This window comes from Mchenga conophoros, linkage group LG18, assembly GCF_057382185.1.
Source record: "Mchenga conophoros isolate Kocher_MC1m ecotype Shallow Benthic linkage group LG18, M_conophoros_male_GT1.1, whole genome shotgun sequence".
NCBI classification, from domain to species: domain Eukaryota; kingdom Metazoa; phylum Chordata; class Actinopteri; order Cichliformes; family Cichlidae; genus Mchenga; species Mchenga conophoros.
The window spans coordinates 27,368,883-27,390,659 of NC_140543.1; the positions used below are offsets into that span (position 1 = coordinate 27,368,883).

A 21,777-nucleotide genomic window follows, 5' to 3' on the forward strand; every position below is an offset into this window, starting at 1 on the left:
TGTGTGTGTATGTGCATGTGTGTTTCAGTACTGTAACATAATAGAGCTCACAGCATGTTGTTCTTCATAATCTTATTAGCTAGAAAGGTCCTAATCTGATGTCTGGTCATGATAATGTAATCTTCACGGTCAAACATTTAACTTGGGCTTTATAGTATTAGTGTCCTTTTGTAAAGCCACTCGGTCAGACTACTTTGTACATGCGTGCGAGGTCAGACAGCAGTCTTAATGTAAAGCTAGTTGCAGTAAATCTGTAAAAAATAAATCCAAACAGTTTTATCTAATTGAATAAATTTCATTGATCTTGATAAACTGGTCACATTTAGCTTCCTCCAGGGTCGTCACCACAGGTGATCAGGTTATTGTGATGTGATATATGTAGAACTTGTGTGGAAAAAGACGGCATGTAAAAGTTTATTTAGCTTACTTTAGCTTTCTACTTTAGCTTTATTACCATGAACATTGCACAGAGGTGTATTTTGACCCAAACTAGGGCGTAAACCAAACCTCAGTCAAACCAAACAGACAGTGAAAACTGGAAAGAAAAAAAAAATCAAGAAAATCGACCAATTAGCAACTGAAATTAGGTGTTTACTAAACTATCAGCAACTGCTTTTATATCAACGGATGAATAAAAATTAAAAAAGATAAAGAAGAGATGGGAGAAAAACCATGTGTTGATGTTGCATAGCTTGTTCACCAGAGGGCACTATGCAACTTTGCTATGGCACCACGCATGTATGGACGCCCAACCAACCAGCTGATCTGAGTAGTGTAAATGAGTAAGCAACTACACAAAATAGGTGTTATGGAAATCTGTTTGATTTTATAAAGGAAAAAAATACTGGCCAATATATCAAAATATCACATGTTTAAGTCACTAAATATTGATATTGTTTGACACAAATGCCATCACTACAGTCATATTGTGACTTACTGTAACTACATGGTAATGCCAGATAGAGCCCTGGTTTTAAATGCTATCTGGTTCTGATTTAAAAAATGACCATAGTTTTCATCCAATTCATCCAAACTGAGATTTCAGTTTGTTAACTTTAAATTTCAAGATATTTACAATTTTGAATCAAAATTTTCTTCACTTTCAGCATTTGAATCCTAATTAACTCTTGAACTTATTAGGACGAGACTTTTCTCGTTATTTCGGCAAGCAATAAAAAAATTGATAATAATTTTTTGTCTTAATCACCAGCCACTAGTTGTCAAGACACCTCGGGGCTGTGGCCCCCCCACACCCTCTAGCAGATTATTACAAGAAGGAACCTTTTAAAAAACAAAAAACAAGCGCGTCCATGCTCACAGGTGTACACACGGGTGATCACACCCACAAACTGCACCCTTTTTGGCTCCTACCTCAGGGCACACTGTGTTCTGTTGGTCTTGTGTGCTGCACAGTGGTGTTTAGTGTTTGGTATTTGCTGTCGTATTCCCATGTATCATTGTGGTGTTGTTTGTTCTGTTGCTCTTGTTCTCTTCTGCTTGTTTTCTTTTTTCTTTCTCAGCAGGTGACCCAGGTGATTGATATATGCATTTTTTTCTTCTCTGCCCGTTCTGTTGGTTTTTGTCTTTTGCCCTTCTCCCCCGTCCCTCTTCTCAGCTGTTTCTCTTTCCCTCTTTCTTTCTCCCCTTCTTTCCCCCAGTCAAGTCTGTCCCGTATTCAGTAAGTGAAAATAAAAGAAACAATAAAAGGTGAATCAAATGGACCATTACGGCAAGGCTGGGATGGTCAATTTGGTAAAGTAAATCCGTTGGGCATCTTTCTTTGCCTTTAGACAACAAATCTGATGGCAAAAGAGCCAAGCGGGACAGGCAAAAAAAAAAAAAAAAAAAAAAAAAGACACCTCGAGGCATGGTAAAATGGGCTGTTTTTCCTTAGTTGGATTTTGTTGCCACTGGTCATAAACTGGCCCCACATAACCAGAAAGGCAACTGATAAAAGTTTGAGTGACCTGTGTAATCCCAAAGTCTTTTTAGAGTGGAAAAACAAATGCTTGTCACACACAGAGCAATGAAAACCCCTCATATTAAGATTTGGTGCCCCCTAGTGTTCATATGGCAACAATACATATTGACTTATGTTAATCGTATTGCTCTAATCTCCTTAGTCAGGGGGCAGCTGATGGCTCTCTCACACATTCCTTCCACTGATTTCTAACAAAACATCAGATGAAATTGGATATTTGATGGTACTCTACACAAACGCTGCATTATCACACACACAGCTTCCCGTTTCACTAAACTGCCACACTGGTGTCGCCATATTTCCTCTTCTTTTTATCCCAGCCTATCTCTTTATTTGTTTTTTATTTCTTTAATTTAACAAAAGGTAATTAATAATGAGTTCTGTTTGAAGTGGTTTAAAGCTATTGCTTTTTTCACCTTCATTACTGTTGAATCATGTTGATTAATCAATCCAACTGACACTGACAACTGATAATTGTTCAGTGTTGTTTCTTTTGATGAATTAATGGACAACATTTTGTAAAAATCCAGTTATGTTAGTAATGTCCTTCTTTGTCCTGCTGCTGATTTTCAGGAATGTGGGCTATTTCATAGCATCTGTTTCACAGTCTTGTGAGTTACATAAGTGCTCCAAAGCAAACATTACTTCCTTATTTATCATATCACTGAAGCTAACTTTACTGTGACAAATTCTATATTGGCATCTATTAAAATACGGCTGATGCAAAAATCTGAATAGTCTAGGGAGGTAGTTATGATATTAATTGGTCTACGTGATCCTTATGATTCTGGATGCTTGACTCATATAGTAACTATAATATACTTTAATGCAATGCTGTCAAACAAAAGCAATAGAGACTCTGTAAACTAAGAAATCCAAATGGAAGGCATGGGGATTTTTAGGCTGTTCTACTTATATAAAAAGTTTGGTATCCTTAGTTGGCTTGTGTTAAGGTGATGACCATGAGCTGCGACTTTTCACCTGTGTGAGGGCCTTGTGGATTTATACAGTATGGATGTAGGATACAGTAGGCCATGTTCTCTTAAAGTTTTGGCTGATGTCATTCTGATCCCTCTCCATGTGGGCAAGGGGCACAGTAAAGAGACTCCAATGTGGATATCATCAGCTAGCACACTGTTCCCTGTGTTGATGACAGTATGGCCGCCTGCCTTTGCCTGGCTGACTTCGTTGAATCTATTATAACGTCACTCTAAAGTGAGACAATTTGTTCACTTACACATTACAGTTAAAAATAATAATTTTTATAAATCAAAACATTCAAATAAAGTCATTTAGACAGCTGATTAAAGTACACAAACTACACAAATAAATTGGTATGCAAACTCACGCTGCACAGCATCACCCGCCTCTGACAAAGGCCTGTTTTCCCGTCTCTGATTAAACTCCAATACTTCATGATCAAACACCATTTGTAGTTTTTATTTCCATCCCATAACACCTCTGCCTGCTCGCCTTCTGTCCACCCTTAGACTAGTAAACACAAAACTTCCTAATTCAAAGCAGAAGTGTGTGGAAGTAAATGGAAGAGAGAGTAAGAGAGGGAGCGTTATAAAAAACTAAATCTAGTGAAAAGGGAACAGCTAAGTCAAAGTGTGGATTGATGGGCTAGACTTATGAAAAACAGCATAGCGAGCGAAAGAAGGGGGAGGAGGAGTGGTGAAATCAGAAAGGCAAAAGTTTAATAATATCTGCCCACGGAGGCAGACGTGGCTTATTGCCACCACTGGTCTGAAAAACAGCCGCTACGGGTTTGTTTATAGTCAGCGTAGTGGAAGAGAGATAACATTTTTAGAGGATTAGAGGCAGGAAATAAAAGGCAGCACCAAATAAAGAAGAAAATGCAAGAGTTTGGCCAGATCCTCAGGGATAAAGAGGAGGGACAGAAGGAGGCATGGGAGTGAAAGAGAAGGGATTAATGAAGGAGTGAAGAATAGGGAGGAGAAGGGAGATGGCAGGAGTTTTAGTCAGCGCAAAAAAGACGTCACAGTGACAGAAAAGGAGTGTGCGAGTTTACCGCGGTTAAGTGACCTGAGCAGGTCTTATGTAATCATAATTATATTCATGTGGGTTTTTTCTTCACTATTACTGTAAACTATTAGTCATCCACTAACAGATATCTGTAAATCTGTTTTGCACATCGTGTGGTTCATACCTCAGAAATTATTCATACACTATTTCATTGTCCGAATGATCCTGGTGGTTAATGATTGGTGCTTCGAGTATGCTTCTGGGTTTGTTAAGCAGATACTCTTACACAATGCGTTGGTTATAAGTGATTAAAGATCATAACAAATAGATTTAAAATGAAACTTGGAAAAAATATATAGTAGGAAAATCTACTCGTAAATCATAGAGATAATGATTGCCATTCAACAATACATTTCAGTTGAGAAAATATTACACTAAGCAGGTTGGGAAATTCTGCAAGGCAACAGAGGGAGAAGCTGGAAGAGCGCTTGGTGTGTGTGTGTGTGTGTGTGTGTGTGTCTTTGGGAGGTTGCATCACAGGAAACAAGCTCCCCCTCCTGCAGTTGAATGTGACCCTTTGGCCCTGGATCAAATGCTCCTCCGGGCTGAATACCATGAAGCCTCTGTCCTCTGCACCACGCTCTGCTCTGCACTGCACGGACGGCAGGAGGAGGGTGGGTGGGGGGTTCGGGGGTCAGGACAGATAGGGTGAGGAGTGGAGTTGCAGGAGGGGGCAGGATAAAGGGGTAGAGAAAATTTGGCTGATGCAGAAGTGAGAATTATAAGCAGTCAACATGAAGCTCAAGCACATATGCTACCTGTAAACAAATGCAGACTGGCCCCCCTCCCTCCCCCCGCTGGCAGACATGCATGTTTTTAAAGCCTAAAAAGTGGAGCCGGAGACGCCGACTCTGGCTCGTCTGTTTGTGCTGCCGAGGGGATTGAATCGGGCAGAAGACGCTCCTATTTTTAGTCCCATGCGCGATGGAGGGATCGAAAAGCAAACAGACAGTATATGCACAGGCAAAGCAGAGAGAGCGAGACGGAGAGGGAGAGAGAGGGAGAGAGAGACAGAGGCAGTGAAAGGAAGGGAGGAAGAAGGAGTGACTTATTTGTGAAGTTCTGCAAGTTTGGATGACTGGCTCATTGCTGTCTGAGGAGGGCACATGGCTGGACTTGGGCAGAGGGCAGAGCTGGGAGGCTTTCTCTGCTAGAAGCAGCAGCTTCCATTCGCTCTCCAGCCTTCTTTCCTAATATTACAAGCCAGTTTGAGTTCTCTTCTGCATTCTCAAGTGCTACATAAATGCCTCTTTGACTTCTTGTGGGGAGCTGAAGCAGTAGAAGGGGCTTAGAGGAGGATTGACCCCGCCATGGAATGCTGTAGATTTGCGTGCAGGGTTTCAGGAAGTTTTTCTTCCCCTTCTCGGGTTCATAGGTTTGGGTCCGGATCCAAAAACTGTGTGCGCTTCTTAGAATTCCCTCAGAGACTCAAACCAAGGGTGCTGTGGCTCTGGTAATGATTTAAAGGACAAGCAACAACCACGGGCCATTTAAACGTGTATGCACTTTATTTGCACCTACATTCATCCCAGACGAAGGAATTCAGGATGCGACGCTTTGACAAACTGAAAAAGACATTCCCCTTCCTGGCACGCTTTCACGTATATCGAGTAAGTCTGCTCTGCTGGATTGTCTACTCTCCATATTCCATTGAGGGGATATCTTCTTTAGCATGACATGGATGCTTGTAACTATAGTCAGAGTCATGTGGTTTAATTAGTTGTTAGAATACATGAATCATGAATATGGTATGGTGGAGGTCAGTTGTCTCTAACTCTCTCTGTGTGTGTGTGTGTGTGTGTGTGTGTGTGTGTGTGTGTGTGTGTGTGTGTGTGTGTGTGTGTGGACTCTCCAGCTGGTCTGAGGCTCTCCCCAGGGATGGTTGTTATTGCAGCAGGATGTGAGAGCAGAACCGATTTAACACAGGACATGATTTTGGCCAGAAGGTGTAGGTTTGTGTGTGTGTGTCTGTGTACGTGTACATGCGCCTGTGTGAATATCAGCACCACCTTGAGGAATTCGTTCAGGCCAAAAGCATTTCTCAGCAATGACACCATGTTGTTTCTCTGCATCTAAATTCCTGCATCCCTCATTTATTTCTCTTTGTTTTCCTCCCTGTTTGGTCGTTTTCAATATTTTTTGAAGTAAACGCTAAGCTTGGACAAGTTTAGTGCAAACAGGCTTAGCTTCTTAATCTGTCAGCATTTCATGATGCTTCTTTAAAATATGGTGAAATGAAGGAAAGTATATAGATCACTAGTTAGTTCTGGATTTCTAGCCCTGGTTGGATTCTTCAGAGTCTTAACGGAAGTCATGTCTAACAGTTGGGATGCAGCATTTCTTTCAAGTTTAACCTCACATCTTCAAAATGTACATTTTCTACTTCCTACTTTAGGAGAAGTTAAGCTCCTGATGACGTTTTACATAAACTAAATAAAGGAAGGACCCTGTTTTGTTTGGAGAAAGTATAATTTGATGATCTCAGCTGGTGAAGATTCATGGTGTATCAAAAAGAATTCAAAAGGCTATATGTTTCAAAGTAATGGGCATAGACGCTTGCATGTAAAGTTTTACATACAAAACTTGCATCGTTTACACGTGCTCAGTGTGTCCCCAACCAGATACATGGCACACATCAATACGATAACTCGTCCCAACCACCACATGAATCTTTTAAATCCTCGCTTTCTACCAGTACATGTTTCGACTGTTACCAGTAAACAGCTGCGGATTTAAAGCACTTTAAAGTCAGATGTTTCTTTTTGATACACCCTGTATAAAGCTCTTTCTTAGCCACCTAAATTAATTGTATCAAAGCTTATTTCTATGAACGTGTCTCAGGAAAAAACAAACCCAACATGCCTTAATGGGTTAATAATTTGTTTGCTAGTGGGCCAAGAAGTAGAAGCGCTTCATCTCCCTGATTTTGACCCCTCATGCCTCAAATGACACTGCCATGAAATGAGGCCCAAGAGAAAGCTGACTTGCGTCTTTGGCACCGTCCAGAGAAATAGCATTCTTTCTTCAGTGGTGACTGCTGCTGGGGAAGATTGTAAAGGATGAGTTGGGCATGTTTTCATGGAAAAATGAAAGGATTAAATGAAAATGAAAAATCATTTGTTTCTTGTTTGGGAAAACTTTTGCGTCAAACTCTTAATAGCATGTCTGCCACTGGCACAGCTTAACCCGTAGTGGACCAGCCAAAAGGGCCGTTGGATCGTCTTTCTCAGGATAAGAGTCAGGCATGATGTAGCAAAATGCAAAATATGGAGATGGATTCAAATGACAGCAGCTCTAGTTAATCCTAAAACCACAGGCACTACTGTCACCGGATCACGCGAGAATGTTTCCTGGCTTACCAGTGTACCGTTTTACTTCTTGTTTTCAACTAACAGGAGGATTTCAAAGATAGCTTCAAAGAATGTTCTGACAGTGGGACTTTTTTACCAAAATAAGAGGACTCCTGTGATTTCAAAAAGACAGCTGACCCATTTTTATGGTTATAGGAATGAATCTGTATCAGGATACAAACATCTGCCATAACCATTGGGGACTGAGCCCTCCCAATAAGTTGACCTCAGTCAGACCTCACATCTAAAATTCCTGTAAAATACAGAACAGCTATTTCTGAAAAGACATAGTAGATTTAGGGATAGATTTAGGGATAGATTTAGGGATTGGTCACATACGGGCTTTATTTTATGGCCCACCATTAGAAGTGTGTGTGTGTGTGTGTGTGTGTGTGTGTGTGTGTGTGTGTGTGTGTGTGTGTGTGTGTGTGTGTGTGTGTGTGTGTGTGTGTGATCTTGAGCTTCTGAGGCCAGAGTCATTAAATAATAGGAAATGGCCTCTAAGCAAGTCCCTCAGGAAGTTTAAATGGCAGCGAGCAAGGAAGCAGTGACCTTTGTGACACTGTTCTCTGGACCTCGTAACCTCGCCTTTGCCAGCACAGGAAGTTCCTCATTCGCCGAGTCTAAATACTGATCAGTGGAGTGACCCCTTCAGCCAGAGCACCCATCGTAAAGTTTTGTCTGCCTTTATGTGTGGATTAGGAATGTTTCTCTTTTCCATGTGTTGTTAAGCTTGGTTTACAAGTTTACTTCCTTAAAGTTCTGAGCAGGTGTAGCTGTTCTCCAGCAAAGCTGTTTACTGTCTTGAATTGAACTTGCATCAGTTTGAGACGATAGCCTTGTGAAGAAGCCCATCTAGGTTTAGGTTTCTGGTTACGTTAAATGGATGTTTTTTGTTTTTACGTTAAAGATTGATGGGCTGACTCGGTGTTGTGAGGAATTGCGGTGAAACCGTTTTGGGGCCACGTCTGGTTTTTGGACGTTTGGACATCAGTTTTGCATAATATATTTCTTGTATTGCTCTTCTTGTTTTTTGTTTTTTTTGGCACATTCATGTCTGAGCAGTCTACAGCAAGTCAGCCAAAAACAACTTTCTTTGTTTTGAGCTTAACTTAATTGAAGACTAAGTGGTTTGTTGACACCACAGTGACATCAAATTGCAGTGAAAATGACTGTTTTCATTGTTTTTATCCTTTGATAAGTAGCTTATGCTACAGTATGTTTGCCGCTTTAGCCCCCTTGATCTTGAGTTTGTGACTTGATTTTTATAAGCAATAGGCTGTTAATGATTTAGTTAAGAGGGAGCTGGCTCCAAGCTCAGTTTCCTTTCTTTCTCTGTTTGTTGATGGCTGACTTCCTTTTTGAGTGTATTTTACGGATTTTGGAGCATGCATTGGGAGAGGTGTTGAATGACTATTGAATGGGCATAACTCTGTGTGTGTCTTTGTATTTTTATCAGAAACTGGGCAGCAGCATGCAATGTGAGGAAGGGACGGAATGGTTGCTGGAACTGCTGATGGAAGTGCAGCTGCAGCAGTACTTCTTACGGATCCGAGATGACCTTAACGTCACACGGCTGTCGCACTTTGACTACGTAAAGAATGAAGACCTGGAGAAAATCGGCATGGGTCGACCTGGTGAGACACAGTACCTGCGTGTATGTGTGTGTTTTTGTCAGTGAGTGAATGAGAGAACCGCAGTGTTGTTGTGCCAAAGAAGCTCATCCAGATGTTCATTTGGCATGTCTCTCTTGTGTTTAAATTTGTATTCCTGCTAGTGGCTTCCAGTGTTAGATACTTAGTATAAATGTTCCTTATTCAAAGGAAAAATCCTACGGTTTATCTCCTGTACTCTTTGTCCATAATTTGTGATCTAAAAATGAACTACATCCCCATCAGCTTCAGTTTGTCCTGTAGTTTTAGTGCTAATTAGCAAATGTTGTAACTCTTTCGTGCTAAATTCAGATGCTGAATATATTTAACATACATTATAAGTCTTAAAATATTGATGTTGGCACTGCCTTTGTTACCAGGCTGTAGACTGTAGAAGTAGATATTAGCTTTTAGCTCAGAGCGGTGGTTTAGTGTAGCTAGATATCTGAAAGCATGGCTGTTGTTTAGTGGCTTGTTTTTATCAACTCTTTCAAGACTGGAAATGAGCGCAAGACACAGAATTTCTGATTCCAAACTACAACTTCATAAAATCATCATTTACTGTCTTCTCTGCTCATGTGTTTTATTTCCTAATAAAGCAGTACTGGCCTTTCATAGCTTAATGAGCAATTTTTATATTTATGATTACTTTTGTTCTCTGTATGCATCTATACATAGCCTTAAGTATGACTCTTGTGTTCAGTAATGGCACTGTGTCATTTGGCTCATCCTTGATGTTGCTTGAACAAATCCTGCATCACTAATGCATTTAATGTCATTACAAAGTCACAATTTGTAATTAGGTACAGTGAGAGTGGATATTAAACTGTCAGATCTTTTGTCTGCGGTGTGTATAAAGTGGATCACAGCAGAATTGTTCTAAATCCAGTTACTGAAGCCCTCAGGGCCTGTGCTTCACAGCCGCTTAAGACTAATTACACCCACTTCGCATCCTCATATATTCCCTCACATGTCTCTCCACTGCACAGCTCACTGCTCTCTGGCGTTTTATTATCTTTTCTTCTTCCTCCTTCCCTTTGCTTTTTGCTCTTTGTCTCATTTCATATCAAAGCTGGGTGTTTGGTTTTCTTCCTGTTGTGGTAAATGTGTTGAAATTCATTATGGTATACCCTTCTTTCACTCAGATTCCTCCTGATGGATCCTTGAGCAGTTGCAGTCCTCATTTGAATGCCTTGCCACTGACCTATTGCCTCTTTTTGTTTCTTCTTGACCGCAGGGCAGAGAAGGCTGTGGGAGGCCGTGAAAAGGAGGAAAGCCATGTGCAAGCGCAAGTCCTGGATGAGCAAGGTGACAGACATAGACGAGCACAGCGCACATCAGAACTCAGTATGGTGCACGGTATATTTGGCAGGATGTCGCCACTGTGGAATCCGTCTGGGTGTAACAGTGTGGATACATGACCATAGTAACCTGCGCCCTCCGCGCAGATATGATCAGCACCCCCTGAATGAATTCTGGCATCAGTACGTTGTAATCTGAGGGAAAGATGTTAACATAGTCGTATGTGCTTAAAAGCAGCCTTTAACTTAATACTGGCTGTTAGTAGTGCAGAGGTTTTAAATCAACCACAAACATTCGTGATTGTGGTGAGGTGTCGCTAAGAGAAACTTTCCTTTCAATTAGCACATTTTTTTTAGACCTGTGATGATTATAGGAGAGTTTTGTATTTTTTATATAAAGAGTAATTTTTCTCCTGAGGACACACGAGGAGGGCCACCGAGTCCATATTCAGATATAAACATACACACACTTACAAGGCTATTTTTGCTAGGACATTCATTGACATTGCATTCCCTAGTTCCTAATCCTAAACTGAACCATGCCATCTTAACTGCCTTAGCCTAACCTAATCCTAACTTAAGTGCTGGCCCATAAAAAGGGCCTTTTAAGCAAGGACCAAGCTAAAAAGACCTCATTTTCCAAAATGTCCTCAGTGTAAGGCTTCCAAACTCAAAGTAGTTCTCATAAAGATAGTTGGAAACACACACACACACACACACACACACACACACACACACACACACCCTGTCACAGCCAGCTGAGGAAGCAGATTACTCTATCTGAGGATAGTGCCAGAGGCAGAAGCAGACAGGTGTAATTTTAGATGGCAAACACCGTCCTGTGAGAACCACGGCTACACTCATCCAACACATGCGCACCCACACAACTCTGACGGCTTCTCCTCAGTATCCTTCTCGATGGTTAATTCCTTTGAGTATTTGCGTCAGCATGTGTATTACATACCTCGCAGTTTTTGTCTTTTAATTACCCTTTGAGTCTTTTATTAAAGGAAAGTGAAGAAGTAACTTAAAGCAAAAAAAGCTCTGTCTCTTTAAGGGGAATTTAATAAGACAGCATTTTGTGAATGCAGCTTGAGCCGCATCTGTGTGTCACCGACTCTTATGACTCCACTCGTGTGTGTGTGTGTGTGTGTGTGTGTGTGTGTGTGTGTGTGTGTGCGCCATAGTCAGAATTATTTAAATATCCAGCCCTCTATTTGAAACGAACTAACCACACCGTGACCACACAGAGGTGGTGTCTTTCAAAAAAGGTCTGCAGCATTATGTCATGTCTGGTCCAGTGTGAATGTGAAACCACATACCGCTTGCTACTGTTTATATCCAGCCAGTCAAATATGTTTGGCACTAGATATTCATTGACACCTCTTTTTTACTGATGACATAATTTCTGAGTACTGACCTTATGTTCATGAGCCAATAAGAGATGTTTTTAAGTGAATCCGACATCACTGATTTGATACGTAATGTAGTATTTGTGTTACCACCGTAGGAGAGGCTCTTCTAGTGTTTTATCTGACCTGTTATCGGCTTGATTTCATCCCTGCTAGCTAATATCACCACCAGTTTCTGTGAACTCCTATTTTGGTAAACAGTCTAATTCAAGTCCTCTAAACAAAGGCTTCCCTTGGTGGCGCCAAACGGCACACATATTTTTATGGGTTCGGATTTAGGAGACTGGCGATGAATCATTAACACACATGGACACACACACACAAATGCAGGCATACAAACATAAGCACACAGAGCCATTCAGGTCACTTAATCTAATAGGGCTTCTTAATGAGTACTTCCTAACAGCTAAGTTATTCCTGCTGTGTTGTTAGTACTTAAGCCAAGAGGCAGGAAATTTCTAAGTATTTTGTGTGTGTGCAAAAACATGTGTGCTCATGTTAGTACATGTGCATGGAATTTTATTTACTTTTTCCACAAACTTCATGATGTTTTCTTTATGTGTAAGCTTCATTTTAAAAATTTAAGCCATTAAAAGACCTCGCTGCACACACAAGAACTTGCAGTAATGGTTTTGAGACTGCTTGTCAGACTCTCACCATGGCACGAGTGTGCTTTTCAACCACCTGCTATTATACATAAATTGAAAAAGGGGGAACCAGGATGTAGAATGTTGCTGTTTATGCAAAATGTTAAATTATGCTCATATTTTTATGTTCTAGTGCCCCTCTCTCTGCTTTCACACGTCTTCATTTTTGTCTGTTTCTCTCCAGGTTTTTAGTGGTAAACGTCCAGATGGAGGAGACATACCCCAGCAGGGTCAACCGGCTTCCTCGTTTCGTAAGCTGTCTCCCACACCACCTCTGGGCGTCGGGGAGGGAGTCCTAGCCACGCAGCCCAGTGGTGGCACTCTCCTCGACGGGCAGCAGCAGGGTCTGACCTGCCTCATCCCAGAGAAGGACTTGACGCTGTTTGAGAAGCTGGGCGATGGCTCATTTGGCGTTGTGAAGAGGGGAGAGTGGTTGACACCTGCGGGGAAGGTGGTGAGGAGGCATATTGTTATACCATTTATCCACAATTTAAAAAACAAAACAAAAACATGTTGGAAATATGAAATAACTGGAGTGTGCTCACACAGTTCTTTTGCATGAAACATGTTGCTTGTTTGCATCTTGTCTAGGAACAGATAAAAGCAGGCGCATGAATGTTTGTTTTTTTTCTTTTGTTTTTTAATGGGATTTTCATGAGAACTTTTTAGACACTTTGAGTATGAGGAGAAGCAGAATCTGATGTTTGAACTCATCATTTTTTTTAGCTGAACGTGGCTGTGAAGTGTCTGAAGACAGATGTGCTCAGTCAGCCCGACGCTCTGGAGGATTTCATCTGTGAGGTCAACGTCATGCACTCGCTGGACCATCAAAACCTGATCCGCCTCTACGGTGTGGTGCTCACACACCCAATGAAGATGGTAGTGGACACACAGAAATGCACACGCACAGGGAAAAATATACAGACAGATAAATGCGAGTGCACATAACCGTTTACAGTAGCTGCTTTAACTCGGGGCCGATATTCTCTGTGTATACTTGCCACATATGCAAATGCGAAAGGACAAAAGATGCTTTGAGTTTGTCCGTTCTTTTCACCCATGCTCTATTTCTCTTTTTCACCTGCATGCTGTAGGTGACTGAACTGGCACCTCTCGGTTCTCTGCTGGAGCGTTTGCGCTGCGTTCGTCCTCAAGGCCCAGTGTTGATCCACACTCTGTGTCAGTATGCTGTGCAGGTGGCTTGTGGCATGGCTTATCTGGAGCAGAGGAGGTTCATCCACAGGGACCTGGCAGCGAGGTAGGGTGCAGAGCTTTGGTAGAGGCAAAAAAAAGGTAAAAAACTACTGAAAAACATACATTGCTCACATTCAGGAATAATTTTTCTGCTGTGGTGAATTATTTATATTGCCTCTCCTATTCCTCCACCCAGAAATTTACAGGCCATTAACAGGAGACTTGGCCCATAAGCACAATGAGTCACTGGCTGGAAGCACTGGGTGGTCCAAGTTCTTGGTCTTGCCAAAATTAGACACTTTCACTTAAGTGCTGACACTATGTAGAGGTCTGGGGAAAAACCTTAATGGCCGGTACAAATGAGTCACTTTACCAGTTAAAGCTGTAATAAAAGGGTAATGACTACACACAGCTGCTGCGTTAAGGTTTGCTGAGCTCTCTGGGCACGCACTGTATCCTGTAGGCTGGAAGCGTTCTGAGATAAAGATCTGCTGACTTTCTAACACACCAAAAAGTTCATAACAGATAAATCTCTTTATCTGTTATGGCACACCATTTAAGCTGCTTTAGCATGTCCACAAGACCTAATCAGTGACTTGTCATATCTGTCACTAACGTCTTGCTGTTTCTCTTCCTGCCTCTGGCTTTCATGTCTGCACATGGAAAGACAGGGAACTGAACAAACCCAAACTACTAGAAATAATAGTTCTCTTTACATATTAGTAGATCGAACTAAAATATTTATTTACTTGTAAATGAGTTTAATCTTTTTAGTCATGCTCAGTTTCAATAGATCCTACATCTGCAGTCTTGTGCTTGGCCTATCAGTAAAATGCATACGGACCAAGTCTCCTCTACAATTATTATTGAAATAGTTATTATTAAGAACATTAGTTCTACATGTAGAAGAGTTCGTTCATTTAATGTTTTCCAGCTTGAAGGTTCATTTTAGGATTTCCAGCTAATTGTTAACATCACCACCCTGTCTGCAGGAACATCCTGCTGGCCTCGGCTCACAGAGTGAAGATTGGTGACTTTGGCCTGATGAGGGCGCTGCCTAACAACCACGAGCACTATGTCATGCAGGAGCATCGCAAGGTCCCCTTTGCGTGGTGGGTGGAATGAACTCATTTCATTGTTGCTTTGTTGTTAAAACTATCAGCCAAGGCAGAATTTAGAAATCGTTTTTTCAAAACAAATCCTTACACCAGGGAAACACCCCATTTAAATCCCTGCTCCACACTTATGCTCAGACTGTGCACAGCTGGTTTATAGACTGTAGTGTATTGTTTTTCATGTTACAGGTGTGCCCCAGAGAGTTTAAAGACCAGAACCTTCTCCCATGCAACAGACACTTGGATGTTTGGAGTCACCCTCTGGGAGATGTTCACACACGGTCAGGAGCCTTGGCTGGGTCTTAATGGTAGTCAGGTAAACGCACAAAAAGGATCAACAAAAACCAAACTTCTGAAGCCAAAATACATAAATTTGCTCATATAGACAGTGATTCATATACCGTAGCTGTACTCTTTTGTCTTTAGATTCTCCATAAGATTGATAAAGAGGGTGAGCGCCTCCCTAAGCCAGAGGATTGTCCACAGGATATCTATAACGTCATGCTGCAGTGCTGGGCTCAGAAACCTGATGACAGACCAACTTTTGTTGCTCTACGCGAGTTCCTGCTCGAGGTGGCGTTAGCAGTCATTTAACCATCGCTCTAGGATTTAAACATGCATGTTTTCTACATTCATTTAACTTCTCTGTTGACATCATGTTGTTATTATATAAATTTACCATTAGCTCCACCTAGTGGTGCCATTTCAAAGAAAAAAGTGAACAGGCTGCTTATTAAATCTGTTATATTTTTTCTGTCTTTGTCTCTTTTTTCAGTCTATGCCTACAGACATGTGTGCTCTCCAGGACTTTGATGAGCCTGACAAACTCCAGATCCAGGTCGATGACATTATCACCATCATAGAGGGGAGGTGGGTGATAAAAGGTCTTAAAATAGTGATTAAACCGACACATCAGGGGCGATTCTAGGTTCAGACTTGTGGGGGGGCTCAGCTCCCAATCCTAATGGATTGCTTTGTAATTAATAATGACGCAATATGCTGTTTGCAAATTTAATCAACCCTTTTCGCATGTGCAGACCTTCAATTGGATAAACATTACAATGGGATCTTCAAAGGCAACCTAATTGTTGTTATGTGTGACGATAATTCAGTGTCAACAATCAGAGTTTTCAATCTTTTCCACACGTTTTAGGGTGGAGCCTTTAGTTATCAAACTCGATACAAAGGCTCAGTCGTTAAAGAACCATTTGTGGCAAAGCAGAAAAGATGAAAAACGTGCAAAAAAAAATTTCAGCCTCTTAACAACATAGAAGCAGTCCACCAGCTCATCAAGCACTCACTCAGTACAGACACTGGAAAATCACACTGCTAGTCCATAGACCTGCAAACGAAGCAAACTGCTAATAGCTATTTTATATTAATACAAACCCTCATTTATTAAGCAGACTCAGCATCATATATCAATATGCTCTCTTTAGAATGTCCACTGGCATTTTTTAAGTTAGACTTTGTGAATAATGGCATTTGATATTGCTCCCTCATTCTTGCGGTTCTTCTACAAGCTCTGTCTTTTCTCTCTCCAGCCTCCTCACTCGACTAGAAACTAGAAAATAACAAAAATATAATCTTATAATAATAATAATTATTACATCAGGCACAGAAAACAGGAAAACACACTGCTTAGTTATGTGAACTCATCATTAATGAATGTGGGTAAAAGAGAAGCTACAGCGTTATCATTTCTGGTGAATTTGACTACATGTCCACTCTTACCTGTTTCTTTTTGCTCTCTTTGCTGTCTTCGTCTCTCCCTCTCTATCCTCTCTCAGTCTTTGTGCCGTCACCCAAAAGTTAAACGTTACTGTGAATAAAAGACAAACTGATCTACATGATCCATATCAGTTTATAGCAATATTCAAAGTGAATACAGGCTGCTGCTGGACATAGACAGGCATTCACCTTTTGACTTGCTGTCACCTGGATCTGATGCTGTACTGTAAACAAACACTGGAGCCCAATTTGACTAGAATAGGAAAATAAATATTTATCAAAGTCAAATAATAAAGTACAGCAGCCCCTTGGTTGGCAGCTCCTGATATACCAGCAGACTACTGTTTTTATTTTATCCTGTAGTGTTATAAATAGACAGATAGACATTTGAAGATATTTCCAGAAAACAATACTAAAATACCCTATTATTAGTACTATTAATATTTTTAGGGGTGCTCTGATTACATTCGGGTATGAGTGAGCACCCCCCAAATGGGTCTAAACTCTCCTCTGCAACATACCAACCCCACTACTGATAAATATTGTCTTGAATGCAAACACAGTGCAGTGCAGAGAAGTGTGCAAGGCTGCACTTCAGAGTCCTCCCACAGTCCAAAGATGTGTTTGTTTATCAGCAAGTCTACATTGCTCGCGGGTGTGAATGTGAGCGTGAATTCAAGGTTTTCCCCCATCTGCCACTCAGTGTCAGCTGGTACCAGCTGCAACCCCCACATTCACCTCCAACAGATGGGCCTGTAGCTAATGCAAGGATGGAGTATGGGCTGGAAAAAAACACATCCTTGACTCTCAGTGTCAAAAAGTGGCAGTCTGCTTTCATACCCAATATAATTATCTGTCCTAATACGTTTCAGGGCAGAGAATTATTGGTGGCGAGGTCAAAATAAACGCACCCTTAAGGTCAGGCAGTTCCCCAGGAATGTGGTGACTTCTGTAGCAGGGTTGTCTGCACACGACATCAGTCGTCCACTCAAGAACAGCTTCATCCACACAGGACATGGAGACACCAATCCCCATCGCTGCTGGGGCTTCCCTGATAGGATCGATGAGTAAGAGACAGCTTTTGTTTATTAATTTTTCAAGCTGAGTTTGATTATTTAATGAACGTGAAATGGCATTCATATCATGCATCTAGAAATGTTTTAAATGGTCTTTCGGTTGGGCTGCAGTGATAGTAAGCACTCACCAATAGATGGCACTAGCGGGCTGCTTAAGCTGCTTTTGCAACGTGATTGTACAGCACCTGCTGTGGCTTAGTTATATGCAGTCCACTGATGTTTCCTGCATTAACATGTCTCATTCTTGCCGACAGTTTGTACCTCGGGAATCCCATGGATCCTCCTGACGTTCTGGGCTTGGACCTCAGTGCTGCACAGCCCACACAGCTAGCAGGACGAGCTAAAAGTGAGTGAAAGAGCTCTTTATAGAAATGTATACCTGTATGATGTATAACTGTTACCAAAAAGCTTGCCTCAATACCTCTTCAGTTCAGTGACAGACTGAGCAGATGATCATATTCCTAATTTTTAAAGAGTGCTTCTTTCTTCTTCTTATTTCCATTATGCATTGCTGGTTGAAATTTCAAGATCTGCTGCTGCTGTGCAAAAAGACACTGAAGAGCTCGCTTTGCTTTTATCCTAATAAAGCTTTCAGATGTAATGGCGCTTGCTGTTTTTATTCTTATCTTAATATCTTTTACTGCTGTCATTTCTTCCCCTCTTTGTTTCTCCTTTGCGCTGGTGGCATCTGTTATTATTTTCCCCAGAGGAGCCTCCTCCCCGCCCTCCTCAACCAGCAGTGTTAATCAAGAGTAAGTCTGGTTTCTCTCAGCAGCTCTTCACCCATTGCTCCTGCCCCCTCTGTTCCCTCCTAGTTCCACTCCTCAAAGGTACATCTCAGAGTTTTTCATCTTTTCTTTGCCTGTCTTTGCAGTGTACCCCCCCCCCCCCGTTCTTTTCTACACCTTTGTCCCTCTAAAAGGTGTGCAGTGTCCTTGCTGTGCATTGTATTCTCCAGTCACACCTGGCGAGTTTTTTTGGAGCTGTGTGTCTTGCATTTAGTGGTATTAAGTGATCTTAAACAACCTTGGTGTCAATGATCTCTAAACTGCATCAAGAATATGTTGTGTTTTCATCTCTAGAACCTTCCTATGACCCAGTAAATGAGGAGGAGGATCTGACCTCTGCGGGACTAAAGAGATTACCACTTCGCAAAACGGGTTCTGTGAAAGGCCTCAAACTTAAACCGGCCGTGTGGGTCTCTGCTTCCAAACAGGGAGGTTGCAGGACTTTAGGCTCAGGCCAGAACACTAACAGTGAAGTGTCCCTCATTGACTTTGGGGAAGAGTACCCAATATCCACACCGTCCCCCTCTCCCGTGGTTGAAATTCCGATTCCTCTATTGGCCAAGTTGGCTTTGGAAGCAGAAAATCTCCTGGACAGGACTCCACCTCAAAGCCCATCCAAATCATTGCCCCGCCCCCTTCACCCTACGCCAGTAGTGGACTGGGATGCACGGCCATTACCCCCACCCCCAGCTTATGACGATGTAGCACAAGATGAGGATGATATGGAGGTAGGGCTACACAATACATTTAACACTGTGTCAAAATTTTATAAAAGTGGAATTATTTTGTCTTTGTGTTGCCTGAAGTAATATTACAGTGAGCTTGTTTCTTTCTCCGAAAGGTGAGCTCCATCAACAGCTCGGAGCAGCAGAATGAGGCAGAGCATAGTGATGGCCGCAATCCAGAAGAAACTCTGTCCTCTGGGCAGAAGGTCAATGATGAGGCTCTAGTCTCCAGAGGTTCAGACAGACAAGGTCTGGAAGACAACCTGTTTCTCCCCAGCAAGCACAGCCAGAGCCTGTCCACCTCTTTTTCACAGTCTGCAGAGATCTTTCAAGAACTTCAACAAGAGTGCATGAGGAGGCTCAATGTACCGGCAGCAAGTGCTCCTCGTTCGTGCTCGCCATTGCAGAGCTCAGTCTCGTGTCCCCAGACTCCTCAAAGTCTCCAAACCCATGAGGGACAACAGCAGAGTGTCCTTTCCTGTAACGAGGACCGACCCCAGATCCCCCCACGAGTTCCCATCCCCCCTCGCCCCATAAAGAAGGGTGACTACACCTCTGGCCGCTGGTCAAGGGACCTCTCCCTTTCTCCAGTGCCGACTGAAACCACGGAAAACGTTTCAGGTGCAGGACAGGAACGACCACCTCAAATCCCTCCCAGAGACCCTTTGTCTCAGCCTGGATCAAGAACTCCAAGCCCAATGGGTCTGGTAGTGGGTTCCCCCCAGCAGAGGCTTTACTCTGTCAGCCCCAACACAATGCAGGCTGCCATTACAACCTGCCCACCCACACACACCTACAGCTCCTACCTCTCTACCTCTCCGGGTAAACTCATGCCTACTACACACAGCTTTGCTTCGGACCCCAAATATGCTGCACCCAAAGTGATCCAGGCCCAGGTGCAGGGGAAGGACGCTGCTAGCAAGGGCCCCTGTATCCTGCCTATCGTCCGTGACGGGCGTAAAGTCAGTAACACCCACTATTACCTTCTGCCAGAGAGGCCACCGTATCTCGATCGATTCGATCGCTTCTTCAGGGAGGCTGAAAGCCTTCCTGCCAACGATGTGGAAGAAAAGCATGTACGGCAAGCCAACACAGCCACGGTCAGACCAATGGTGGTCAGCAGTCACACACTGCAGGGGCACACCCAGGTGCAGGGGCTGGTCCAGCCGGGTGGGGACCTGAAAGCCAATTTCTCCTCCAATAATAACAGCAATCTGGGTTGGCCACGGTCAGGGATGAAGAGTTCAGTTAGTCTTCCTCGCGTCTCTTCAGACGGGCTGACAGCACCAGCAGTCACTGCTTTCTGTACCAGGACAGACGGAGGAGGGAACTCAGCTGATAGGGTCAAGATGGTAAGGTCTAAGATGGATGAAGTGCCTCTAAGAAAATGTTATTTGAACTGCAAAGTACTTAAAACACTGAAAGTTATTAATGATTTACATCTGTATTGAAAGTGCAGAGGTTGGCCATGATGGATATGAAACCCCTGCAGGAAGATGTGCTGCTTGCTACATATACTTGTCCTTGTTCTTCTTAATGCTACTTTTTGTCATTTGGTAAGAAATATTAAGCAGATAGTCATCTGTTTGTAGTTCAGTATCACTGTTGTTAAGGCAATCCTTATCCTAAATCCCTTATCACACATCAAAGAACTAAAATATGAGCCCATTGTTCGGTGTAATTCATTAGCATCGGTCTAAGAAGCAGGCTTTAAATAGTCTGCAGTGCATATTTCATGACTGGCTTGCTTGATTCCTCTCAGTTGTAATGCTGTTTTCTGGAGCTCCATATTCATTGTTTAAATGCTTTCTGTAAGGAAGAGCATGGTGGGTGTACGGCGGTGTGTTTCCTTTCCTGTTGCACTGACAGCAAGAGTGAGGAATTAAAGGTGATACAGCAGCTTTTAATGGCAGGATTCTGAAAAGATCAACTTTCTATTTCGCCTTCAAATCATCGTGACAACCAAATTAAGAAACGGTGTAATTTTACAACTGGAGGCAATCTTTATTAATGTGTTATGCATCAAATGTAACTAATTAAATTGGAAATTGAATGTTTTATATGCCTTTTAGTAGAAAAATTGTTAGCATACATGTTTAAGCTTTTTCTTTTGCATTCTCAAATATTTTCTCATAACTTGTTAAAAATACACTAGCATTCGTTATGAGACAAAGGCCATATAAATATTTGGTGAGAATCAGATTTCAAAGAAGAAACTTCAAAGTTTCATTTGTTTCTTTAGGTTGGTCAATTGATTCTCGCGCTGTTCGAGTTTGGCTGGAGTCAGAAGCGCTGTGAACTCTGAAGGCTTTCAGGCACTTGGCATTTTGTAGTTGATACAGCTGCAAAAAGTAGTGCAGCAAGAATGTGAGCTATCTCAGCTGCATTGCAGGGGAGTTCAGTGCAAGACAGAGTATTATAAGAATATAATGTATATAGCGCCTTATGAGTTTACTAGTAATATCTGCGTAAAACTGCAGTGATTGGTAACATGAAATTGTTAACATGGGTTTCAATCAAGTTCATGCGAAGAGAAGTACTGACAAAAAAAAACTGGTGATTATGCTGCCACAGTCTCGGTACACACAGGAACACTGTGTCAGACTTATCTTCTTGAAATTTGAGCAGGTTTAAGGTGGTTTTTGAAAAGAGATGTGAACGTTTAAAACTTGATCTGTGCAGCGATGCTTAAATCCAGCTGAGATTCTTATCATGTTTAGCAGTAAATCCACTGTTCACCTAAAGGATGTACATGG

At 42.1% G+C, this 21,777-nt stretch overlaps 1 protein-coding gene across 6 annotated transcripts in view; it reads left to right on the forward strand.

The window, feature by feature from the left end:
- tnk2b (tyrosine kinase, non-receptor, 2b) overlaps positions 1 to 21,777 on the forward strand; it is a 56,824-nt gene that overhangs the window by 28,217 nt on the left and 6,830 nt on the right. For 2 of the 6 annotated variants that reach the window (XM_085253389.1, XM_085253385.1), the window contains 14 exons: positions 8,840 to 9,017; positions 10,270 to 10,340; positions 12,577 to 12,846; positions 13,119 to 13,271; positions 13,487 to 13,650; positions 14,579 to 14,698; positions 14,891 to 15,017; positions 15,128 to 15,274; positions 15,477 to 15,571; positions 17,305 to 17,499; positions 17,763 to 17,854; positions 18,216 to 18,338; positions 18,591 to 19,024; positions 19,138 to 20,373. In XM_085253389.1, the coding sequence (XP_085109515.1) occupies positions 8,855 to 9,017; positions 10,270 to 10,340; positions 12,577 to 12,846; positions 13,119 to 13,271; positions 13,487 to 13,650; positions 14,579 to 14,698; positions 14,891 to 15,017; positions 15,128 to 15,274; positions 15,477 to 15,571; positions 17,305 to 17,499; positions 17,763 to 17,854; positions 18,216 to 18,338; positions 18,591 to 19,024; positions 19,138 to 20,373 (3,390 nt within the window). In that variant the 5' untranslated portion in view covers positions 8,840 to 8,854. Of the gene's footprint in view, positions 1 to 4,751; positions 5,641 to 8,839; positions 9,018 to 10,269; positions 10,341 to 12,576; positions 12,847 to 13,118; positions 13,272 to 13,486; positions 13,651 to 14,578; positions 14,699 to 14,890; positions 15,018 to 15,127; positions 15,275 to 15,476; positions 15,572 to 17,304; positions 17,500 to 17,762; positions 17,855 to 18,215; positions 18,339 to 18,590; positions 19,025 to 19,137; positions 20,374 to 21,777 lie in introns of those variants that run through there. The other 4 variants (XM_085253387.1, XM_085253386.1, XM_085253388.1 and 1 more) reach the window with 4 other exon arrangements.